General features: G+C 44.1%; 1 protein-coding gene across 1 annotated transcript in view; it reads left to right on the forward strand.

Annotated features, from left to right (window-relative positions):
* The window catches only part of LOC135250299 (cysteine-rich motor neuron 1 protein-like), a 36,554-nt gene extending 17,339 nt beyond the window's left edge, over positions 1–19,215 (forward strand). The window contains exons 5-15 of the mRNA XM_064326462.1: positions 2,443–2,622; positions 5,741–5,944; positions 7,260–7,388; positions 7,767–7,920; positions 10,801–10,922; positions 12,193–12,411; positions 12,931–13,146; positions 14,108–14,329; positions 15,601–15,723; positions 16,151–16,329; positions 16,778–19,215. Coding sequence (XP_064182532.1) covers positions 2,443–2,622; positions 5,741–5,944; positions 7,260–7,388; positions 7,767–7,920; positions 10,801–10,922; positions 12,193–12,411; positions 12,931–13,146; positions 14,108–14,329; positions 15,601–15,723; positions 16,151–16,329; positions 16,778–16,969 — 1,940 coding nt within the window. The 3' untranslated portion in view covers positions 16,970–19,215. The remainder of the gene's footprint in view (positions 1–2,442; positions 2,623–5,740; positions 5,945–7,259; positions 7,389–7,766; positions 7,921–10,800; positions 10,923–12,192; positions 12,412–12,930; positions 13,147–14,107; positions 14,330–15,600; positions 15,724–16,150; positions 16,330–16,777) is intronic.
* The last annotated feature ends 2,823 nt before the right edge of the window (positions 19,216–22,038 follow it).

A 22,038-nucleotide genomic window follows, 5' to 3' on the forward strand; every position in this document is an offset into this window, starting at 1 on the left:
TTGGAAATTGTGTTTTATATTAAAGTGTTTACACTTTCAGCTTCTAAAATGCTAAACAGCCTTTATTGTTATGGAGTTTGTCATTAGCGATTAGTGGGTTGGACAATAGTTTTTTCACTTCCAGCTGCAAACTCCGTAATTCTCTAACAATTTCATCAATGCTCTTGTTTAAGATAAAAGGATGCCAGGAACTCAATCTCTTGGCCACAAGTTTGTTTTAGGGATTAACGATAACGAACACTGCGGAAATCATTTGTGAACATCGTGTCATGTGACTTCCGATCTTGTTTTTAAAAAATCCCCCTGCCTTTTGATTTTAAGCTTGGTAAAGTGCTTATTGCATTTTCTCTGCTTGGCTATGCTGCACGCAAGTGGAAAAAGGCAAATGTTCTCTTTACTTTCAACTCAGTTGGCCCACCTGCTCTGTATTAGAATAGGCAGGGAGTCCAGCAGTTAAGGGTCAGCCCTGCATTTGAGTCTGCAGTCACAGTATGAGGCACAGATGCTACAATTACTCCCCTTTCCTCCACTTAAACCCTCAAGAGCTGCATCTGTGATATCTCTCTCCAAATGCTATTGATATTTGCATGTTTGCCTTTCTAATAAACTGATTCTGTAACTAAATGTGCAATAATTTAAGCTAAATATGGTCTGGACAACAGTCCGTGGTTGTGTGAGCTTGTGGGTAGGGCTGTTGGCCATGAAAACAAATGAACCAAGCGGTTACAGTCCCAAGATGCTGCAGGGACATTGTACACCGCGAGGCAGTCCCCAGTGTCTGCAGGGCTGCTGCCTGAGCTAACGGGCTCTATTGATCCATATAACAGCTAGTGTTTGTCCAGCTCCTGCATTCTGAGACAGTGCAGGTTTCCGGTACTTTCCGCTGGCTTCGCTCAGCCCATCCACCGCCAGTACCGCCAGTCCCGCCAGCCCCGAGACCACAGCACTCCTGCTGGTGTTTTCTTTCCCGTGCACCCTGGCTAGAGAGACCTTACGTATCTGTGCAAAATTCCAGCTGACTTCATTGTCTACTGTCTCTGGAACCTGTACTGTACTGCTGAATGCTGAGCTAAGCAAAATCAGAAAAATATCCTCCTGCTTTTAAAACCTGAACCTCACTTAAGGTCTGTAAAATTGAACTAGGCCTTTACATTACAGCTTGTTATCACTATTTGCTGTACATCATTATCAGATGTTTTTAAAACATAATTTTCCATGAGGTTGGTATATCAGTATTCTAATAGCAAAGTATAGTTCTTAATATTTTATAATTTGAAGGAGACTAGCTCTGGTTATACAGTAGCTTTTATATGTACAGTATACAGGACTTTTCTCAGGTATTTTTCAGCTGGCTCTAGAGTCTGGTAGCTAAGTACTGTACTACTCACAAGACTTAATACTTGACTACCTTGTTCAGTCATTACCTGTACTCATTTCTCATTATTAATTACATATACATTTTTTGGCATTTAGCTGATGCTCCTTTCCACAGCGACTTGCAATTAGTGCACAAGGACTAGGCCGAGATTCATAAATCACCAAAATGCCAAACAGCAAGTCATGAAAATGCAATGATTGTGCCTTAACACCTCAAGCATAGGTAATTCTTTGTCACTAGAATTAATGTGTGGAAGGAAAGGTAGAGAGTTTTTTATTTATCTATTTATTTATTTATTTATTTATTTTAATTGATCCATGTTTAGCAAGGTAGCTATATTAAAAATTAAGTATCTTGGGTAGCTAAGTAGCAAATGAAAGTCTCACATGCAGCAGTGATTTCACATAGTAAGAGAAGTAGCTAGTGGTTAAATCATATTTAGCCAGACCCCTTTTTATAACCTGAGAGCAGAATATCATGAACAAAATATCATATTGCATTTTAATAGTAATGGCCATTCCATTGGATCACATATTTCGCATGGCTCCCTTAAGGACAGGTAACATCTGCCACAAAGACCCGTGGGTCCATTGTTTGGTGACTTGCATGAGATGAGATTACCAAAAATGAGACTTCCATGGTAATGGTGGAACAATACTATTTCTTCTGTCTTAAAAATATGTCATCCTGGAAAATGTCACATTAACAGTACTCATGCATTTGAGTCATTCTGGCAACCAATCATATCTAATGTGAGAACAGGGTGGTATGGGTTTTATCGAGTAACTGGACACCAGCAAACGTATTTCATGAATTATACAGCACTAGATAAAAGTTTTCCATTTTTCTGAGTCTGTTGGCCATGTTGCCCTGCTGAAGAAACATTAAGCAATACTAACTTAAATAATTTAATAATAACTTTAAAAGCAATAACTGCAAAATTTAAGTAGAATCTTTCGTCACATTTGGGAATGGAACTTTCTTTGGGGAAGGAACATTTTTCTTTATTTTAACATGATACGGCCCAGGCAACTGTTTTGACTGTGTTCTCTGTTGGTTTATAGTTTCTCCCAAGTGTGTCCACAATGGGAAGGAGTTTTCCGATGGTGAGGTTTACCGCATGGATCCATGTTGGCTCTGCCAGTGTCGAGGAGGGATCTCCTTCTGCTCGAAGGCTGAATGTGCTGAACTGGACTGCGAGAGCTTCTACATACCGGAGGGAGAATGCTGCCCCGTTTGCATAGGTAGAGAGACACACACGCACCTCTCACAGATCTGTCCCACACCTTGGAGTACCAGAGAAAGCATTTGCCACACCTCTCGCTGATGTATAAATAAATATAGACACCTCAATTTATACACACATCCTGTCAATGCCACAAATAGACACTGCCACATATTTCTCCCTAATGTATTATATTATTGGCACTGCTGCTAATATGGCCACTGTCACACTCAGGTCAAACATCTTAGTGTCACAAATATACATGCAACACATATCTCCCTGTGCCTGCCAGTCCTTTATGAAAACACTCACACAACATCTGTCATAATAGCCTTAATTCATAGGGTCACATAACTGTAACGCGTATATGAACTGTCACAATACTACCATTCACCCCTAATGCATGCTGGTGTTTTTGTGTTAATTTCTCTTGTTTGACACATTTGACACTTGTCAATGCTCCTCAGACTTTCTAACTTGAATTTTTGATTGAAGTGAATGAATGCATCTTTCAGGCAAATAATTTTACATATGGTGTGTTGAACTGGCCTCTTGGGAAACAAATAAAGCACTAGTTTAACTAATTAGGAAAGGATTCTTTGTGGGCTGCAGTGTTGTAGGATGACTGGGTCCTGGCTTGCTTTACACTACAGGACTGTAGTGGGCTCTGGACTGTGGGCTCCAACATAGGGATGGAGGCTTGGGGGGGAGGGGGACCCTGAGAGACTACAGTAAATGGTCTGAATTTATTTTCATTTGGGATCTGGTTATACATGGAAAAACTCAGCAAATGAACAATCTACCTTATTACAGTATTGAGTTTCGGTGCTGACGAACCACTAGCGCCCTTTGATATTTTGCTGAATTTTTCTGCATATTTTCTGTCCTTTCGTGGTTGTATAAATTCCATTTGATAACAAGCATGTATTCACGGGGGGTACTCAACCAGACCGAAAATGATTGGGGGGAGTGGGGGGCTTTGACTACCCTAGTGTTTTGATCCGTTTCCCTAAAGCTGTACACAGTAGTTTTAACAGGAGTACTTCAGTAAAGACACAGCTGGAACTGGCCTTGCATAAAAGGCCGGTCATATTAATGACCAGTAACACATTTATAAGCTACTGCATATGGATGCCTTGGAACACGAAACTGCTTTGTATAACTGCTTTGCTTTAAATGCTAGCTGTTCTAATGGATAAAGACTCTTATGATGGAGGTAGGGATACTGACAATTCGTGCTGGGGTGGATAAAACGGTCTGAGGTGCGCATGTGGCAGACAGATTGGATGGCTCGTAGCTGCTCAGTCCCTTTTCTGCTGTTGTTAATCCATCAGAGACATCAGAGAGAGCGAGACGTGCTTACTGTAGGTCAGTGCCAGTCTTCCACCTGGAGCACACGGCTCCCAAATTCTGGGAATGTGTTTATCCGGACTTCATTTACGATCCACCTCTCGGATCCCATGGTTTTCAAATCAGTTTTCCCAATCTGTTTTTCAAGTTTTGGGTACATTTAGTGTACACTGGGGGGACATAACCTAAGGGTATTAGAAGCCACAAATTAAATGTATATCTTGGAGAAAACATTGAATATTAGCGATTTGGGATTATGATTATGCAACGGGACACAGATGGAAATGATCCCCCATCACTAGGGGCTATTAACAGCTCATTTTGCTGTGAGTATATACAACGTACTGCAAATATAGTCAATAACTAATACATTCTTGCAAATACAAACAATAACTACAGTAAATAACAAATTGATATTTGGATGACACTGAGTTCAGTAAGTCATGGATCAAAATAGTCTATAGCTAATCAAACAGTAAATAGAACAATACGTTGGCTATATAGAACATATTGTCTGTGCAGTTTCATGTAGTGAACTTCATGTAGTGGACCAATTATTGTAAAGCTTTTTTAAGCCTTTATGTTGTCTGAATAAGCTTTTCAGCCATTTCAAACAAAAAAAAAATTCAGCTACGAGCAGTGTAAATCTGACACACAGACGTTCTGGTGGTGTTGCTGTGTGGCGTGTGTGATGGCGTTTACATCGCAGGATACTAACTGAGGGTGGAAAGAGCGACACCTGAAAAGAGTCCAGTCAAATGCAGAAGACAGGGGCCTGCCTGCTACCACAATCTCACATGCCTATATTCCACAGTGGAAATCCATTTATGGACTAACCCTTGCAACCCGGCCAAAGCTACCGTTAGCTGCACAAATACAAATGAATTGTCGCTGTCGGGCTTGGGAGCCGTGACAAAGCGCGCATTCGTAGGCTCAGCAGATCGCATAGCCTGTTTCTTCACTCATCTCATTCGCAGGCGCAGGGCCCAAGAGTATTCATGTGGAAAAGAAACATTGGGGGGTATCGTTTGGTTTACTTTGGGCCTGACCATTGAACCCTTGCTGAGGGTAGAGGCCTCCGATGTGCGCCTGGGGGAGGCCACAGGGCTCTAGATCTGAGCCCCCATCCCTCCTTCAGAGAGAGAGAGAGAAAAGGAGAGAGAAGGGCAGCTGTGAAGGTAATCACCCCCAGATGGGCAGAAACACAAACAGCCAAATTCCTGCTGGAGTCGGTCAAACAGGGAGCCGAGCCCCACTGCACAGAACTTCCTGCTTACCTGTATACTACAGAAAATCAACGAATATCATGTGAGATTAATGAGGTCCATTATGTAGCGCCCTTACGTAGATTTGGTGCAGCGTTCCGTAACTTCAAATAGAGGGATAAAGCACATAATTGGTGGAATTCTCTATGATGGCCGCTCCTGCTTCAGGTGACATTTACTGATGTGAACCCTGAACTTGCCGGGCCTCTGCCCTCAGAACTGCCCTCTGTAAACGGGCACCTGTGACACCTGCGTACGAGTCGCCGCTAAACGGAGGCCCGTGGGAAAAAGACATGCCACACACATAAAATCCATCCCGGAACAGCAGGAAGTCATAGACGCGGTCCTTCAGTTTGTTTTTGCAGATCCCATCTATCACTCTGCGGCTTTGTCTGGTCTCAGGCGGGTCTTATTGTCTTTGCCTGTGGGTACGTCTGCGCTTGTAAGCGGTGCGGCGCGTAGCATGCGTGCAGCGCATGGGCGCGCCGAGGGCTCATCCCCGTGACAACGGCTCTCCTCCAGATGTGGAGCTGCTGTCGGAGGACAGCGCGGAGGCCAGCTGCTGGGTGAACAACAAGCTGCGGCGTCACGAGGAGCAGTGGAAGGAGGACGACTGCACCTTCTGCCAGTGCGTGGACGGGGACGCCCACTGCACCGCCATGGCCTGCAAGCAGAGCTGCCAGAACCCCGTCAAGATACCCGGGGAGTGCTGCCCCTTCTGCGAGGGTACGCCACTGACCCGCACACACACAGTACACACACACATACAGTGCCCTCCAAAAAGTATCGGAACAGCAGAGCGAAATTTGTTATTCTTGCTACGTACTTAAGGTATCTGGATCTGAGATGAAAAGATCAATATGAGACAAAAGTACAGAAAATCTGATTTTATTTCATGGCATTTACATGCATATATGTCTTGGCATTTTACAGAAACATCTGTTTTTGTGTTGAGTCCCCCCCCATTTTCAGCTCGTTCCCCATACACACATACGGTATAAACAAGTGAAGGAAGTGCACATGCACACGCACATAAACACTGGCATAAACACACAAACACATACAATAGCAAAAGCAGCTGCACAAAATCTGCCTCATTTAACCACTCGTATCTTTTAGGACTTACAGATGAGCAGCTTAAAGAAATGTCAAGACACATCTCTTACAAAGTTTGACTTGGGAGACCTTAAGAAAACCCCTACGAAAGAAGAAAAGTCGTGAGCCTTAGAAGTGAAGCAGTTACCCTGCATTCGAGTCCCCCCGGTTAAAATTTTTCCTCCCGGCTTTGCCGCAGCTATGGGACACCTTTTACAGGGGCTGCCGACAGCTCGCGCTTAATCAGCACCTGCCTTTGACGAGGCGCTCCGGCTCTAATTGAAACGGCTTTAACTGCACGCGTCCCACGGACGGGGTGGGGGCTCATTAAAGCGAGAGGCCGGCGCGCATTCTTCAGGCTGCAGGAGCTTCGCTTTTTATTGGCCCGGCCCCCCAAATGAGACGCACCTGGGGGACGGCGTAGCCCAGGGGGTACTTTAATTGAAGCGTGTTACTTTTTTTTGTGCGAACGTAATTGGTTACAGCTCGTTTGCTGCCCGTCCCGCCGCACGCAGGGGAAGAACGTTCTGGGACGGTGGAGCGCTCGCACAAGCCTGACCACTATAAAGCTCCTCGCCGCACATCCAAGCTCTCTGCGAAGGAGGAGGGGGAGCTTTGATTTCTAAATCTCCAACATTTGAACTGAAACAGGAGGGCTTTAATGTTTGTTTTAGAACGCCGGCGTGCCTGTGTGCCTCAGCGGGTCATTTAAACAATGGGAAGGTACTCATTCATCAGAGGTAGCAGATAATGAAAGTCTTTCTCGGGTGTGCGGCTCCGCGTTTATCGTTAATTGCAGCTTTGGTTTACAAAAATGTTCTTTCAAGCGATGCGTGGGGAGGGAATTTCAGATATCGGTTTTGGCACGGTTGCTAATGACTCCAGATGCGAGAGGTTAGAAATATGTGGCGTAGCTGATGGGATGTGATGATGTTGTGCTTCCCAGAGCCCTCTTACGAGACGGTGAGCCCCATCCTGTGTCCCCGCCTGGAGAACTGCACTCTGTCAGGGAAAGACTGCCCCTACGGCTTCCTGCAAGACAACAACGGCTGTCTGCTCTGCCAGTGCCTCAACAGTAAGAGCTCCGCCTGGCCCTGCACAGGGCATGCCATGACATGCAACCAGTCCCTGGGGCGCACACAACACACCACAAAATACACTGCAATCAAAATGGATAGTCCTCTCCAGCTTGCAAATGTGTCTGAAAAATTCAGAGTTCTCTCCAACAAAAAAAACGTCTGATCCTCATTGCCCAATGTAGTTAACTGACAAAGAGTAAAACATGTACTGGTAAAATAAACATAAACATATCAGGACACTAAATCTTCAACATGTTAAAAAAAAATTCCAGCAGACTGTTTTTCATTGTGTGGTAGGACTTCCTGGAGACATTTCTTTTGTAGAGTGTAGACTGTGGGGTCCTGTGATTCTATTGTTATTCTGTTCATTTCAGATGATTCCTGCCCTGACCTGGAGAAGTACTGCTCTCTGCAGTGCGCCTTTGGCTATGAGAAGGACGACTTTGGTTGTGAAGTGTGCGAGTGCAAACCTCCAACGCCCAAATGTCGACCACTAGCTTGCAGCAAGACCTGCCCCAATGGTTACGCGTAAGTGTCCCCAGTGCTCACCCAAAAAAGTTGTTTATATAGTTCTGTAATGTACCAGTACTGACTTAATGTTAACAAGAGATACTGTGTTAACTTTATTGGGGTCGCTGGCCACAAACCAGTCTTAATAAGGCACAAGTTTGTCTGGTCTACTTTGGTTCATATAACTAACTCTGTAACTAAAATAAAGAAAAAAGAAAGAGTTTTATGGATAAAAATGGTCTCAAGACACAACAAATGTAAAAACCGTGAGTTCATGCTCATGCTATGCATCATGTGGGTGACCCGCAGCGGGAATTGCCTGAGCGGACCGGGTCAGGGGAAGCGTTTCTGATCCAGCGCCCAGATGAATCGGCAGTGCAGATCAAATGGGGCCCAGCCGGGCCCTAATCCGGGCTGCTGTGTGCCCACTTCACAGCGAGGCCTTCCTTCATCCCTCTAATCCCGTAAACTCAATCAAACATCTGGAAGCTTTCTTCTCCCCCACCAGCCAGTTTCATTTCATAAATCATCTCTCGGTCTGAAAACAATCATCAAAAATACGTTGGTACAAAAGCGGGCTTTATGAAGTGTATACACAGGGATTCTTCTGGTATCTCAACCATGTGCTGTGGAGTTTTCACTCAAGATGGAGCAGATAGGGATGTTGGAGGGCTCCCCTGTGGGGGAGTTGTACAGGAAGTGGTGGCTACGTAGATGGTATTCCTCAATTCTGTGGCAGCTTCAGAGGTTTGGATCCACCGAGCCTGTCACTCTTACCTCCGGGCTTTGAAAACAGGCCTTTGTTTAGGTACACCACAAATGTGGAAGAGTCAAGTGCAGAGAGGATGTCCGTATTTGCTAGTTTGCATTCATCCGTAACCTCTACTGTGACATGAATTTCTTAAAACCTTGCTTGCTTGAATATTAAGATGTTTTCTTCAGCTCGTATAGCACAAATATTCGAATGCATAGTACTGTGCCTCTCTCTATAATAAAGGGGGAAAATCCATGAGCTTTGTCCTGTCAGTGTCTGTCATGACAAAAGGTATGTTTATTCTGACATTTTGTACAGTTGACTGCTTCTAGCAGCGTACAAAGACGGACTTTAATCATTTCCCCTGCTCAATGGGGCTAAAACATCATTGGACTTGACAGGACATACATGGCATTCTGGCGCTCGGGATCTTGGCTGGATGGAATTTGTGCAGAGCCAGCAGTCCCAGCCTAAACCCACGAGCAGCTCGGTGTTTGAAATTCCACACATCGCCTTTAAACAATGCACAACTCCAAGGTCACCGGGCACACCGTCTCTCTGTTTGCACACTGCTGGCTCTGAGATTGGGGCTCACAGTGCACACATTATTGCTGTTTCAGCAGAGCAATGGACCCCATGCTCTCTACAGAGGAAGATAGAGCAGCTACTGATGCAGACACTTTTTCAGCTGAGTAGAGGAAGTAGATTAATAGTGCAATTACACATTCACGACAAAGTCCACATTCCACTTAGTGCTGCTATACAGAAATTGAATGTTTTTGCACATGTATTCATTTTCCTTCTCAATGCAATAATTGTCTGTGGTCGAAACAGTGGATGAGAGGGAGTGAGTGCAATAGGGAGAGATGGAATAGAGAGAGAAATGGGTGGAGCTTAGCACCCTTGTGCTAAGTAAATATGAGGAGACATTTTTTAAAAAGTGGATCACTGGAAAGAAATGGGTCATTGCTAACATTAAATGACCTGAAATCCCGGGAACTGATTCCCACTCGGACATAACTGGATTAAACCAGGCACAACATATTGCTCAAGACTCCTTTGGCAGTTAAGCTCCTTCATTTGAACGTCGTCCTTTTGAAAGTCCTAATCGCTACTGTGCACAGCTACCCATACATGCTCGAAGATCGTATCTCAAGTTTCTTTCTCTGCATGAGGACTATGTGGGAAAAGTGAATCCACTTTGTGACATAGCTGACCCACTAACCTTGCCGAGGCTACCTATTGTCCAGGTCCCTCTCTCCATTGGTCTTGAGCCTTCAATTACAGCATAGCGTAGCTGGCCTGAGGCGTTATGGCGGGGAGGGACGGTCGCGGTCGAAATATCAATGTAAACGTCTGGCATTCCAGTGTAAGCATGGTCTCTCTGGGTCTTGTCTTTAGCTGCTTTTCACTCTTGTTAAAAGATCCATTTTTTTCTGGGCAATGTAGCTTCGAGTCCGGGAGCCCCTTTTCCTGCACTTACAGGCGATTACTCACAGAGCCCCCTTGCAGCCTCTCCGGTAAATGCTTATTTATGAATTAGCCATGAGGTCATATTTAATTGGAAGCATATCTGCTTCTGCCTCAATCACCTGGTGGCATTAATATGGTTTAGCTAAGCGCGGGCCCTCCTTACCTTGCAGCTGAAGAAAGCCGCAGTCGGCGGCCAAACACTTCAGTACGACTGCCGATGTGGTGAAGGAGGTTCAAAGATGGGTTTGAAATGTGATATGTGATGTGAGCGTCTCCTTTATTGTGGTTGGGGTTTGGCCTTTTATTTGTGGCTTTGCTGGGTATCCTGCTCTGCAGTCGCTTCTGAGCTGTTAGAGAGTAACAATGAGCGTTTGAAACAAGTCAGTTACAATAGCTGCTTATTGGTGTTTGCCATGGTATGCAGTGCAAACCACAGAGATCTCACATGTTTTTTTGGCCCTGCTTTGATTTAGTTTCTTCAAAGGAAACCAATATATTGTAGGAAAGCAGAGCCATATGTCTACCAGGGTGACCGTCTGGTTACATGGCATTATATTTCTATGAGGATAATTGGGTAATAAAACATATCAGAATATACCGATATGTGTATGTAGCAAACTCAGTTTCCCATAATGCACATTGAGCTGACATTTGCCCTCCCCCCCTTACAGGAGGAACAAACATGGCTGTGAGATGTGCCGTTGTGTAAAATGCGCACCCTTCACCTGTGACAAGCATTGTGCTGATGGCTACAGGCAGAACAGGAAAGGCTGTTCCATCTGCCACTGCAAAGGTAGAGCAAACTTCCTCATAAATGTTCCACTGCTAGGCTTACAGCTGCACTTTCACCATGACCACAAAGCATGTGCTGAGTGATCTCTTCAGTGTCAGGAGCTAGTGCAAAGGCTTCCCTTTTAATGAGGATGTTAAGATTTTCCTCCCTCCCCCCAACCACAAAATAACATTTAGCCCACTTGGCCAAGGGTTCCAAAGTTCCTTCGTGTTTATTATAAAGCCACTTATCAACAGCTTTTGTTTATTCGCCTGTGGGTGTATATGCATGTCTAATGACATTTTTCATGAAAACCACAAAAGTTACAAAGTTTGAATATGGAGTATTTTTACTGTGGCAGTTTTATTTTCTGTTTATTTTCCATTGAGGTTATAAATATTTTAGGATCTGAATATTTTTAGTTATTCATTCAGTAGCAGTCACTGCCATAACTACACTACCTCCAAACACATACTCACATTCTCAGGCTCTCTCTCTCTCTCTCACTGAAGCCTTGAATATAAAATCACTGTTAAAATATTTATAGAGAGAGAGAGAGTAAGCTGTTTTTGCGTGCCTTGTATACAAGTGGACAAAAGGTGTGGAGATAAATGTCTTTCTGGGTTGGCAACGCAATACTTTTTTAAAACTATGTTGTTTTGAACAGTGTGGCTCTTAATGTGATTCCAGTCACCGAAAGTTTAAACACAGCTTATGGCCCAGTTGTTGGTGGTTATGGGGATTCACTAGAGAAATGAAAGCCCTTAAAAAGAAGATTCCATATTTGTAAATTTGGTGTGAATGTACTCTTTTAATTTACACGTTTCCAATATCAATGCTGTCTTCCTGCCATGTGTTTGGGCACACATATTTACACATTCTAAGCATGAGCTATAGATGTGTAGACAGGGAGCAGGTTCAAGAAATGAAGATCAACATGTTGACAGAGTTATAAATCATTTTATTTTTATAGATTTATATCTATGGTCTTAATCTGTAAACCACACCAGTACATCCAGCCAAAATATGTGCAGGCTTGTGTCCCAGATTTACCTTATATAAGAATATATTTGATTACCCCCCCTTTAAACATATTGAAGTTATTTGACATATTGAGTTTTTGCATTTCCTCCCAGTGCACTCCTCATTAAGTTACAATTATCTTTTATGGCGGAGGAAACCAAAACAATTGTTTTCTAGACTCTTTGCTTCCCATCTGCTTGCCATTGCTTTCAACTATTTCCTGTACAAGAACCTCCTTAGAAAACGTGTCTGTGTCCTGTGTATTCAGAGAGCAGCCATACCCCGAGCACCACGACCCCGGTCCCAGCGCTCAGCTACTGCCTGACCGCTAACGGGCACCGCTACGAGGAAGGGGAGAGCTGGCACGACGGCTGCCGGGACTGCTACTGCCACGGCGCCCGGGAGATGTGCGTGCTCATCACCTGCCCGGCGCCCAGCTGCCCTCACCCCGTGGTCCGGCCCGACCAGTGCTGCCCCACCTGCGAGGGTATACCTGGCGCCGCCACACCACACCACGCCGCACGTCCCCGAGGGACGCCACATGAGCACACTTCACTCATTAACGCAGCAGAGGCCCAGGCCGGTCTCACACTCAACATGAGCATTGTGAGACTGCGAAGCTCATTTGTTGCGGTGGGATTGCGATGATGACAGGGGTTGGCATGAGGCGTGGATACTGAGTAACGCTTCCTCTGCAATGTTAAAACTTTTGGAGGGTTTTTTTGGTTGTTTTTGGATGAGATAGTGAGTGGACTGCTCAAATATTTATGAAGAAAGGAGAATGTCTAGTATTTTAACTCAGGAGCTGCCCTCTTTTGGCCTGTATTAAAATGGTTATTTAGAGGGAACAGAGAAGCTCTATGGAGTTTGTGCACACTACTGGAAAAACAGCGTGTTAAAAAGTCGCGGTGGGAGTCCAGGTGTGGTAATAAAAGTTTTTTTTTTTTGTTCGGTGTTTTATGTCTGGCTGTCTCTGGAACCAACATTCCCCTCTCTGGCGTTGCAGACGAGTCGGGCAGCGGACAGCCCGAGGGAGTGGACCTGGTGGTGTGCAGGGCCCCCGGAGGGGAGTTTTACGTGGAGGGGGAGACGTGGCAACTGGACGAGTGCACGCGCTGCACCTGCAGGAAAGGGCGGGTCTTGTGCGACACCGAAGTGTGTCCCCCTGCCCTCTGTCCAGCCCCGACCAGGAACAAGGACACCTGCTGCTACGTCTGCCCAGGTGTGTGCTGCCCTCTGCAAGCTCCTGTCTTCACTGCAGTGTATTAAAGACACTCACAGAGTCCCCTGCGTTCTGTCAGTTCAACAGCAATACGACTCAGCTGTAGCCCTTTTAGATTACTGACAACCACAACTGTGTAGGTTGGGGATTGTGAGGGAAATTGATTATTAAAATTAATTAAGGGGTTTGTAATGGCTGAAAGCCTGCAAATATTCTCTTTTTTATCAACATGTGGTTTTTCTGAGCTCACCACCGAATGGGGTTCTCAGGACAGTTTTATGTCTGACACAAGCCCATAAAGAGACCAGCCCAAACCGGCTGAGCTTTACACGAGGTTCCAGCAGTGAGAAACACATGTGGGCTCTCTGAGTCGACTGGCCATGCGTATCTCCACCCGCACGGTGCGCTCAACCCCCGCAACCCCACCCCACCCCACCCCCTACGCGTGCGAGCGCCCTCCGGCCCCACTCAAAATGCCACAAATCACAATCACATGGCAGTCTGAACCCACTCCCTCCCAGAAAGGACACTCCGGCAGAATTATCATCATATCACATTTCCCGCGTCGGATTGGCACAGACAGCCCTTTGATATATGCGTCTTGCGTGCGAAGGCTGTGGGATTGAACACATTTAAATGACAGCATCTATGATGCATACCTATGGCAGAATAAGATCAGCGGACCTGTGGTTTATTACAGACCTGTGTCATAGTGATGTGCTTAATACATGGGCCAGGAGCGATCGATAATAAAGTTAATTTAGGCTTTAGGCTTTAATTTCAAGCCATGAATTTTACTGACGATTTGAATGATGCAGATGATGCAGGTGTGCGGGCAGCGGTATAGCCGCCCATCAGGGTTAATTTGTTCCCTGACTTTTATTTAAACGTGGAGTTGTGTGGGGGCCTGCGGGGACCGCTGTAGTCCACACTCAAACCCAGTGTGCTCCTGCGTCCACAGAGGACCAGCTCAAGCCTCTGCTGCCGGTCAACAGCAGTCAGCTGGAGTACTGCATCTCCAGCGACGGGGACGTGCTCCTGGCCGGCGACTCCTGGAAGGCCAATGCCTGCACCAGCTGCACCTGCAGCAACGGCACCATCCAGTGCTTCTCCCAGCGCTGCCCGCCAGCCAACTGCAGGGTGCCCGTGCTGCGAAAGGGCCAGTGCTGCCCGCACTGCCTGGGTGGGTACTGCATTAGCGCCCCAGTTCAGAAAGCCGCTGAGAAAAAAGGTTCATTGAATTCTGTTCCTCTCGTTAACAAAGTACATTGTTTCCATAATACATAAAACTGAAACCCTCCAAGTCTGAACAAGTAAATGGAAGCAAAGTCGGTGATGAAATAAAACCATATGCCACTTAAACACACTGCATGCAACAATATTGGCTGCAGATTAGATAAGACGTTAGATAAATAGGTATTTTGTAATTGGCAGTAAACCAATGGGTAGAATTAATGGGCAGCATGATATTATGTGTAAGAATAGGAGGTAGAATTAATGGGCAGTATGGTATTATGTGTAAGATTTCATTTCAAATCCAAATGCAGCTGAAACACTTAGTTGCTGCTTGGGAATTCCCCATCGGCACACAGCAGGAGTGCAGAGTCCAGAGGGGCCTGCTGAAGCAGAAGTATCAGCCAATAAAATATCTATTGGAATCAGACCGGCCATTTTGGCGGAAGAAAGAAAGCAGGCAGGCAGGCAGGCAGCCTGCTCTGTGAGTGCCAGTCTCCCTGGCGCTTCGCAGGCGGGCAGGGCTGCTCACAGCTACATTCCGCGTGACGCGACCCGCTCAGACCAAACACGTTCCCCCGTGTATCCGCACATTCACACGTGTTTCCTGTCTCCTGCTGAATCAATGCGGGGACAGGAAAGCAAAGCCGCATGTCAGCCTTTCCTTTAGAGGAGAACCTCGGCACAGACACTCATTGTTCCGAGCGATTTGCGACTGTTTCATCTCTGCTTTGTTTCGGCATTTGGCCTGCTGAAAACAGCCCCGTTACATAAGGCTGCCACAATAGAGAGCAGTGGGTACTCCATTATAACACATCCCAGCAAACGCATCATTCTTTGCACCAATGAGAGTTCCCCTTCCATTCACCTGATTAAGCTGCAGCTCTTGGTATTTCATTCTCAAATAGTCTTGTGTAAATCGTACCCAAGGGCGGCAGTGTTGTATAATGGGTAAGGAACTGGTCTTGTAACCTAAAGGTCACAGGTTTGATTCCTGGGTAGGACACTGCTGTTGTACCCGCCAGATAGGACACCTTGAGCAAGGTGCTTAACATGCATTGCTTCAGTATATATCCAGCTGTATAAATGGATGTAAAAGTTGCTCAGGATAAGCGTGCCTGCTAAATGTCAGTAAGGTAGCGTAACCTTTGTGCATCTAGCTGCTATGTTATTCATGAATATATTCATGACTCGCACCTGCTTTGTTCTTCTGCTCTACAGATATTACAACAACCACGACTCCATTGATGGTGACCTCATCGCCTAAAGAGAACGTGACTGTGGCGGAAGATGGTGGAGTCTGGATGACTACCGATAGGCTGCCGCCTATTGTTGTGGCCACAGGTAAGCAATGTGCCCCTGCTCTTACCCCTTGACTGAGCTCAGAATCTAGTGAACAATCCTGGAAGCATGTAATATTAGCTGGTTCGTGTCATCTGCTAGCGCCTTTTCAAAATGTATGCTGTGGCTCTGATGTCATCCTGTACAGAGGTTATTGAACATTCATCAAATGACAGTGGTGGCTTTATATATAAAAAGAGTGTATTGATGATGATAAATGTGACCACAAATGTGCAAGAAGTGGCTGAAACATTTCTGAGGTACTGTGCATTAATTTGGAAAGCTGTCATTATGATAAGGGAAATGAGCCAAGAACCAAATTGAAGGGAGTAAAGTTAAGGAAATATGTACGTGTGGGAGAAGTCAGCAGCATCTGTAGTCCAGAGGGGAGATCTAGTACAGAATTATGACACGTTCCCTGATTCTTTAGATGGGAAAGGCCTTGGTGAGGGTTTCCCCAGCCAGGCTGAGGTGGTGCTGATCTACCAATCGGCAGCCTGGATCCTCGCTGGGCTCCTCCTGGCCATCGTCATCTTCCTGATTGTGGCCCTACTCATCAACAAGAAGAAGAAGTGGGTGCAGATGTCCTGCTACAGTGCACCTAAAAAGGTGGGAGGTCTGCAGAGTAAATCAATGTATGCCAAGGCTGGAATCCACACTTTGACCCTCCTGAAACTAAATTACAGACCCACCACCCGTGGCGGAAATTTATCGTTAGCAGGAGGAGGGCAAGAGGGTCAAACGTTGCCCTCATTCTTTTAGCTCCTACTACGATGCACACTGTTGATGTGGTAAATCACTGGGTATCAGTTTCATTTTCTGAAGACTTTTAGAAAAAAAAGGGTAAAAAGAATTGGATGGTGTTATTGTACCATCCGTAAACTTGAATGAGCACTGACACAGAAAAAAATCTGTCATTTCTCTCTTGAAAAGAAGGATCTGTTTTTTGAACAGTATGTTCCAACAGGAGCCATTCAGTAAAAGTAGCTCACACATGTTACTGTGGAAGTTCATATTTTTTCCATTAAAACTGGGGAATTCCCTCTGCTCTTTTTAGACAGTGATCCTGAAGAAGCACGTGAACAAGAACTCCGTGGTGTACATGGAGCCGTCGAAGGAGAACAAGTTCCAGAGCGTGAAGAACGACTGCGGCGTCAACTTCTCCCCGGAGGCGGGGTCCCCCTGCGGGGAGAGGATGGGCATCCCCCGCGCCAAACTCAGCCACGGGCCCAGCCGAGTACTGCGCTAGGGCCACCCCTCGCCCCAAATCCCCAGAGCGCTCTGTCTTCCCTTCAAACACTTCTGCAAAAAAAAAAAAAAAAAGTTTTCAATTCACAAGAGAAGCCCATCTTGGATACTCAAAGGCCTCATTGAGAGAACGGAGTCTCCTCTCCATTGTAAATGAAGTCCCAGCGTTTCAGTGCTGTCTCATGATCGCTTTGTTGCTGTTTGTTGCGGTTTCCAAGTTTGGAGCTTTAAGTCGCCCTTTTTTGTCACAAGGGAGAAAGGGAGCCATACTTACCAGGACATGGACCTGCTGGGTGGGACAGTGCTTACAGCGAGGGGGCGTGGCTGGATGGGGGCCAGGACAGTGAAAGCCATCTTATATCCTCTATACTTAGTGGCAAAATGAATGACAACAGGAACAATGCTGATGAAGACCATTATCAAAAAAAGCTTTAGGATGAGTGGATTCCAAAATCTTTATGTTTTATATTTACATGTGTATTAGTTGTTGTAGTATTATTCCTAGTCATTTCTCTGCTATCGTTACTGATGTATTGCTGGTGGCAAAATTAACATTTAAAGCTGTGATCACCCAACTAAACATTCCCTACATGTAGGTTCTTCCCACACAAGTCTGTTCATTTCAAAGTTAACACTCATGGCGAACGCCATGAATATCTGTGAATACAATGTGCTTTAGAGGACATCATGAGCACAAGATGTACATTTCTATCTTAACAAGTTTACCGTTTTATTTAGCTCCAAACTATATTTGTAACCCTACCCTGCCCACTTTCAAAAATGCTTTATCTTTTGGAAACATACGTGAAAATGTGCTTCTCATATCTCGAGGTACCATTATTATAGGATGAAATTATTTTGTGTGAAGGATCTTATTTTGGGCTCTGCTACGCCCCCCCACCCCCCCCCCCCCCCACCCCCCCAGCTAGCTGCCTGTGCATTTCCGCTTGCAGCAGTGCCATGGTAGCACTGATACAACGCAAGAAGAAATCGCCATCAAATAACCGGTCGAGCATCTCGTATGCTTTGAACCAAGGAGGTGCCATGGTAATGGCACCAGAGATTTTACTTCGGGTCAACCAGACCAGCCCTGGCAGAACCTGGTGGTCACCACTCCGGAATCATCCATCTGGAGTTCTCTGGGGAAATCAGGAATCAGGATGGCATGCTTTAATGGCTTTCTTACAGCAATTCATTCAGAGTTAATATATTTAGAGAATGTAAAAATACTGTTTTTGTAATCATCCTGAAAGAGGACTTTTTCGTAGCCTTATTTATTTTCATTTATACTCCAGCGTTCGTGTTAATGGTGTATGAGGCCTGATGTGTGTTGAGTTCATGCCTGGTTTGCTTTTGGAAACTTTTGGCACAGAATGTTTATCTGAAATGTTTGGAGGTTCCTCCTTTGTTAGGAACAGAACTGAGAATTCTGTACTCCAATATAGGGTTTTTCATCATATATGGCTTACATTGTTCATCTTTCTTATAAATGGTCTGTGGCAACTACTAGTTTGTGGCAATATTTGTAATGGGGTTAGTTGAAATGAGCTGTGAAAGATGAACACTTTCTTGAGGAAGTGTTCAATTCAAAACACTTGTGAATTTCTTGTTGTTTTACAGGTTTCACAAAGTGTTTTAAACCCTACTTTTATAAAAAAACAAAAGGCATTGTGAATTCAATAAACCACTCATGTATACACTAACAACTCCGCTTAGCACAGTTCCAGAAACATGCATCTCAAATAGACTGATATTTCTTTTTATACGTACCATTCTCTCTGTAAACGTAGGAGTGTCTCTCGGCTACATGGTCTGTCATTCACAAAGAGAATCATGATGCCAAAGCAAAAATGAAAAAGGAAAACATTGAAAAACTAAGATGATGATTTTGGATGGAATGAACTGCAACCACATGCTTTAAAATGCTACTTGTAAAAGCTTTCACGGTTTTTTATTTTATTTCTGTGTGTAAAAAGGTAGATGAAAGTAGTGGAAAGAAAAGTACCTTATTTATTTTTTCACATAGCTTTATTTATTAATACTAAACTATAGTTTAACATGTCAACATGTCATCTTGGTAGCCGAAGCTGCTGTACATTTTAGGTATTGTAAGCCATTCCCTCTTATCAGCTCTTCTTTTCAGGCTTATTTATTTTTGCAGTTGCAAACTGTAAATATATAATTTCTTAGATGTTGAACTGTAATATTTACACTTGTTTTCTTGAAAAATAAACTGTGTGAACCATATGGGACTGGGATACATGTCCTCATCAATTTTTCTGACGGTATATGGCAAATGTACAGCCCTTGAAAATGTTTGTGCTACCACTGCTGGCCAATGCTACATCCATTACACTATATTAATTTAGCAGATGTGTCAGAGTGTCTTACAATAGTGAGCATAGTAAGTATCCAGTAAAAAGCAACAGCTAAGGTGATGCCACCCATGTTACTACCCATGAAAAAGTCTGTGAGCTAGAGACATGATGAAATATGTTCTCACTGGAGTGGTGTGTGGCCTGTAATGCACTCCGTCCTTACCAACATTCATAACCTTATACTTTTTCTAATATCTGGTAGGTGATTCCTATCTATCTTTGCAACTAGCCTTTATTATTCTAAACCATCTCCAATGTCTGTAATCAAAATAATTGAGTTACCCAAATGCAAATATTTTAGATGTTATTTAATGTGGATTCTTTAAGGACCAAAAATGTGATTCCGCCACATTACATGCAATCAAGAAAAGAGAATCGGCTGGTGATGGAACATCCATATCTGTCTAATCAAACAACCAAAGGCCAATTATCAGTTTATGGTTAGGTTGCAGCATCCCCCATATGAAATCTTATGTGTCTGCACTGAATTGATTATTTACAGGAGCCATTCAAGTGAAGTACCCCTCTCAAGGGTAAAACACCAGCGCCCTCATAAAATCCACCTTCGGACGCCATCTGGCCCCTGTTTACAGGGATCAGTGATGCGTCACCTGGAATTTAGCTGAAAATGAAATTAAATTGTCTGCAGGGTCCTCGATTTTATGTCCCAGCATGTAGAAAGTTAAAAGGATCTTGGAAAACATATAATACATATTGCAGCTTTAAACAAAAGCATTTAAGCTTCTAGCTCCAAGCTTTACATTGAATTATTTCCATATCTTTTTGACACTTTTTGACAATCCTTCTCATATCTTCCTTAAAATGGACATGCCTCAGGTAGAATTGGAGATGCAGTGCAACTGCCTTATTGCCAAAATATGCAATAAAGTGAACTGGACACATACCGCAACTGGACCTGGTCTTTTTTTATTTTACCATGGCCAAGAGGTTGCAGTTCTGAATCCTCAAAAGACCACTTTGTCTTTATGTTTTATGGGCTGTCTGCTTTTAAATATGAGGGCTTTGTGTTAGTGAAAGTTAAGTGAACCTGTACTATACATAGCAAAGCTTTTATCCTTGAATTCTGGGGTCCCTCTCTAGGGGAATCGGTCTCTTCCCAGTCATTTTATGAGCATGTTGTCAAAGGGCTGTTTTGGGTCATTTGGTTAAGTCCTTGATTGCTGGAAGCTACAAGTTTGATCTTACCCCAGCACTTAATTATTTTTATGGGTTTTTGAGATTGTCCTAGTTTCTCCTAGGCTTTCACCGTGACTAAGGAATTGTGCCATCTTCCAATTTAAAAACAAGCTGTTAGTTGAAGCCCTGCATGCATACTGTTTCTCTTGTTACTTTACAAGAGTACAAGAACATTCAACAGTGTATGGGTGCTGTGTTTTACGTAGCGGAACTCAAAAACACAGCATCAAGCTTGTCCTCTGTGCCAATGAAAGATGATCACATTATGGTTGAACTTTGAATCCCCAAAGGGAAAGGAGATCTAGTTTCAGTTGCCAGGACAAGAAACTTTAATGTTGCTCAATTGTTTAGGCTGGAAAAACAACCCTCTCCTATTGACTCTTCCACTGACTGTTATCAGTTCTGTTGGTATGCATTGAAAAGACTAATCATAAAAAACAGAACCAAGAGCACATGAACAACAGAGGCATCAGGATGTGCACTCCTGAACATCTGGCATTTGAAAAGAAATGCATGTCATGCCAGACTTGTCACCACTTACTGCCTTAATTGGAAATGAAGAGCACTTATGAGAAAAAGGTTAAGCAGGTTCAAAACCATGCCTTCTTTCACCCTGTGCCCTGTCATTCAAGACATACTGTGTCTTTTGGCCGCTTCCCTGTTGTATTTGAGTTGTGTTTCACAGCTCTAACACTAATATAGACAAGAGAGAACAAAGAATGTATCATCCTAAATCCAATGTCTAGGGTGAGAAACTATTGTACTATTTTAAAACTTTTATCTAGGGACCCAAGAATACCAAAGTAGTCCTAAATAATCCCGTTAATTTTTCTGTTGAGATGAATCTTGAATTGTTTAGAATTTTAAGAATTGTATATCATGGAACGACCTCCCTTTAATATGGCATGGTGATTTAAAGGAAACCTTGTATATACTGGACCATGAAAATACTTCTTGACTATATGACTATAATTCAGTCAGTTAAACAACCAGGTGTTTTATCTCCACTAGACATATTAATATGTGGTGAAACATCATCCTATTTCTTTAACAGTCCATTCTGGCTCTGGGAAATTGTGCCTTGGGATTCTGAAAGCCACAACTCTATAGCATATGCTAAGAGAGGGATTTGATTCCACATCCTCTTAAATTGAAACTGATATAGAGGGTTCACAAAATCAATTGAAACCCTGAGAGACTGGGCAGGTCTGAACTCACTTCCTGAGGAATTTAAGATGTTACTCTGCATGGGGTGCCACAGGAGTCCCTGTTTCTGTCGCAACTAATCTGTCCTGGTAAAACCCATAACCACACAGAAGAGGATAGAATCTGAGAACCAAAGAATCCGAGGAACTTCCATTATCTAGCATTATCTAACAATTGGGACTTAAAGCATGCATCGCAATGTCTGCAAAATTGCTGCTCCTTGTTGGTCAGTATTTCTTCTTAAAACAAAAAAAGGATCAGCTTCAAGCAAAAGCAAATACTCGCCTTG

This window comes from Anguilla rostrata, chromosome 1, assembly GCF_018555375.3.
Source record: "Anguilla rostrata isolate EN2019 chromosome 1, ASM1855537v3, whole genome shotgun sequence".
Lineage (NCBI taxonomy): Eukaryota > Metazoa > Chordata > Actinopteri > Anguilliformes > Anguillidae > Anguilla > Anguilla rostrata.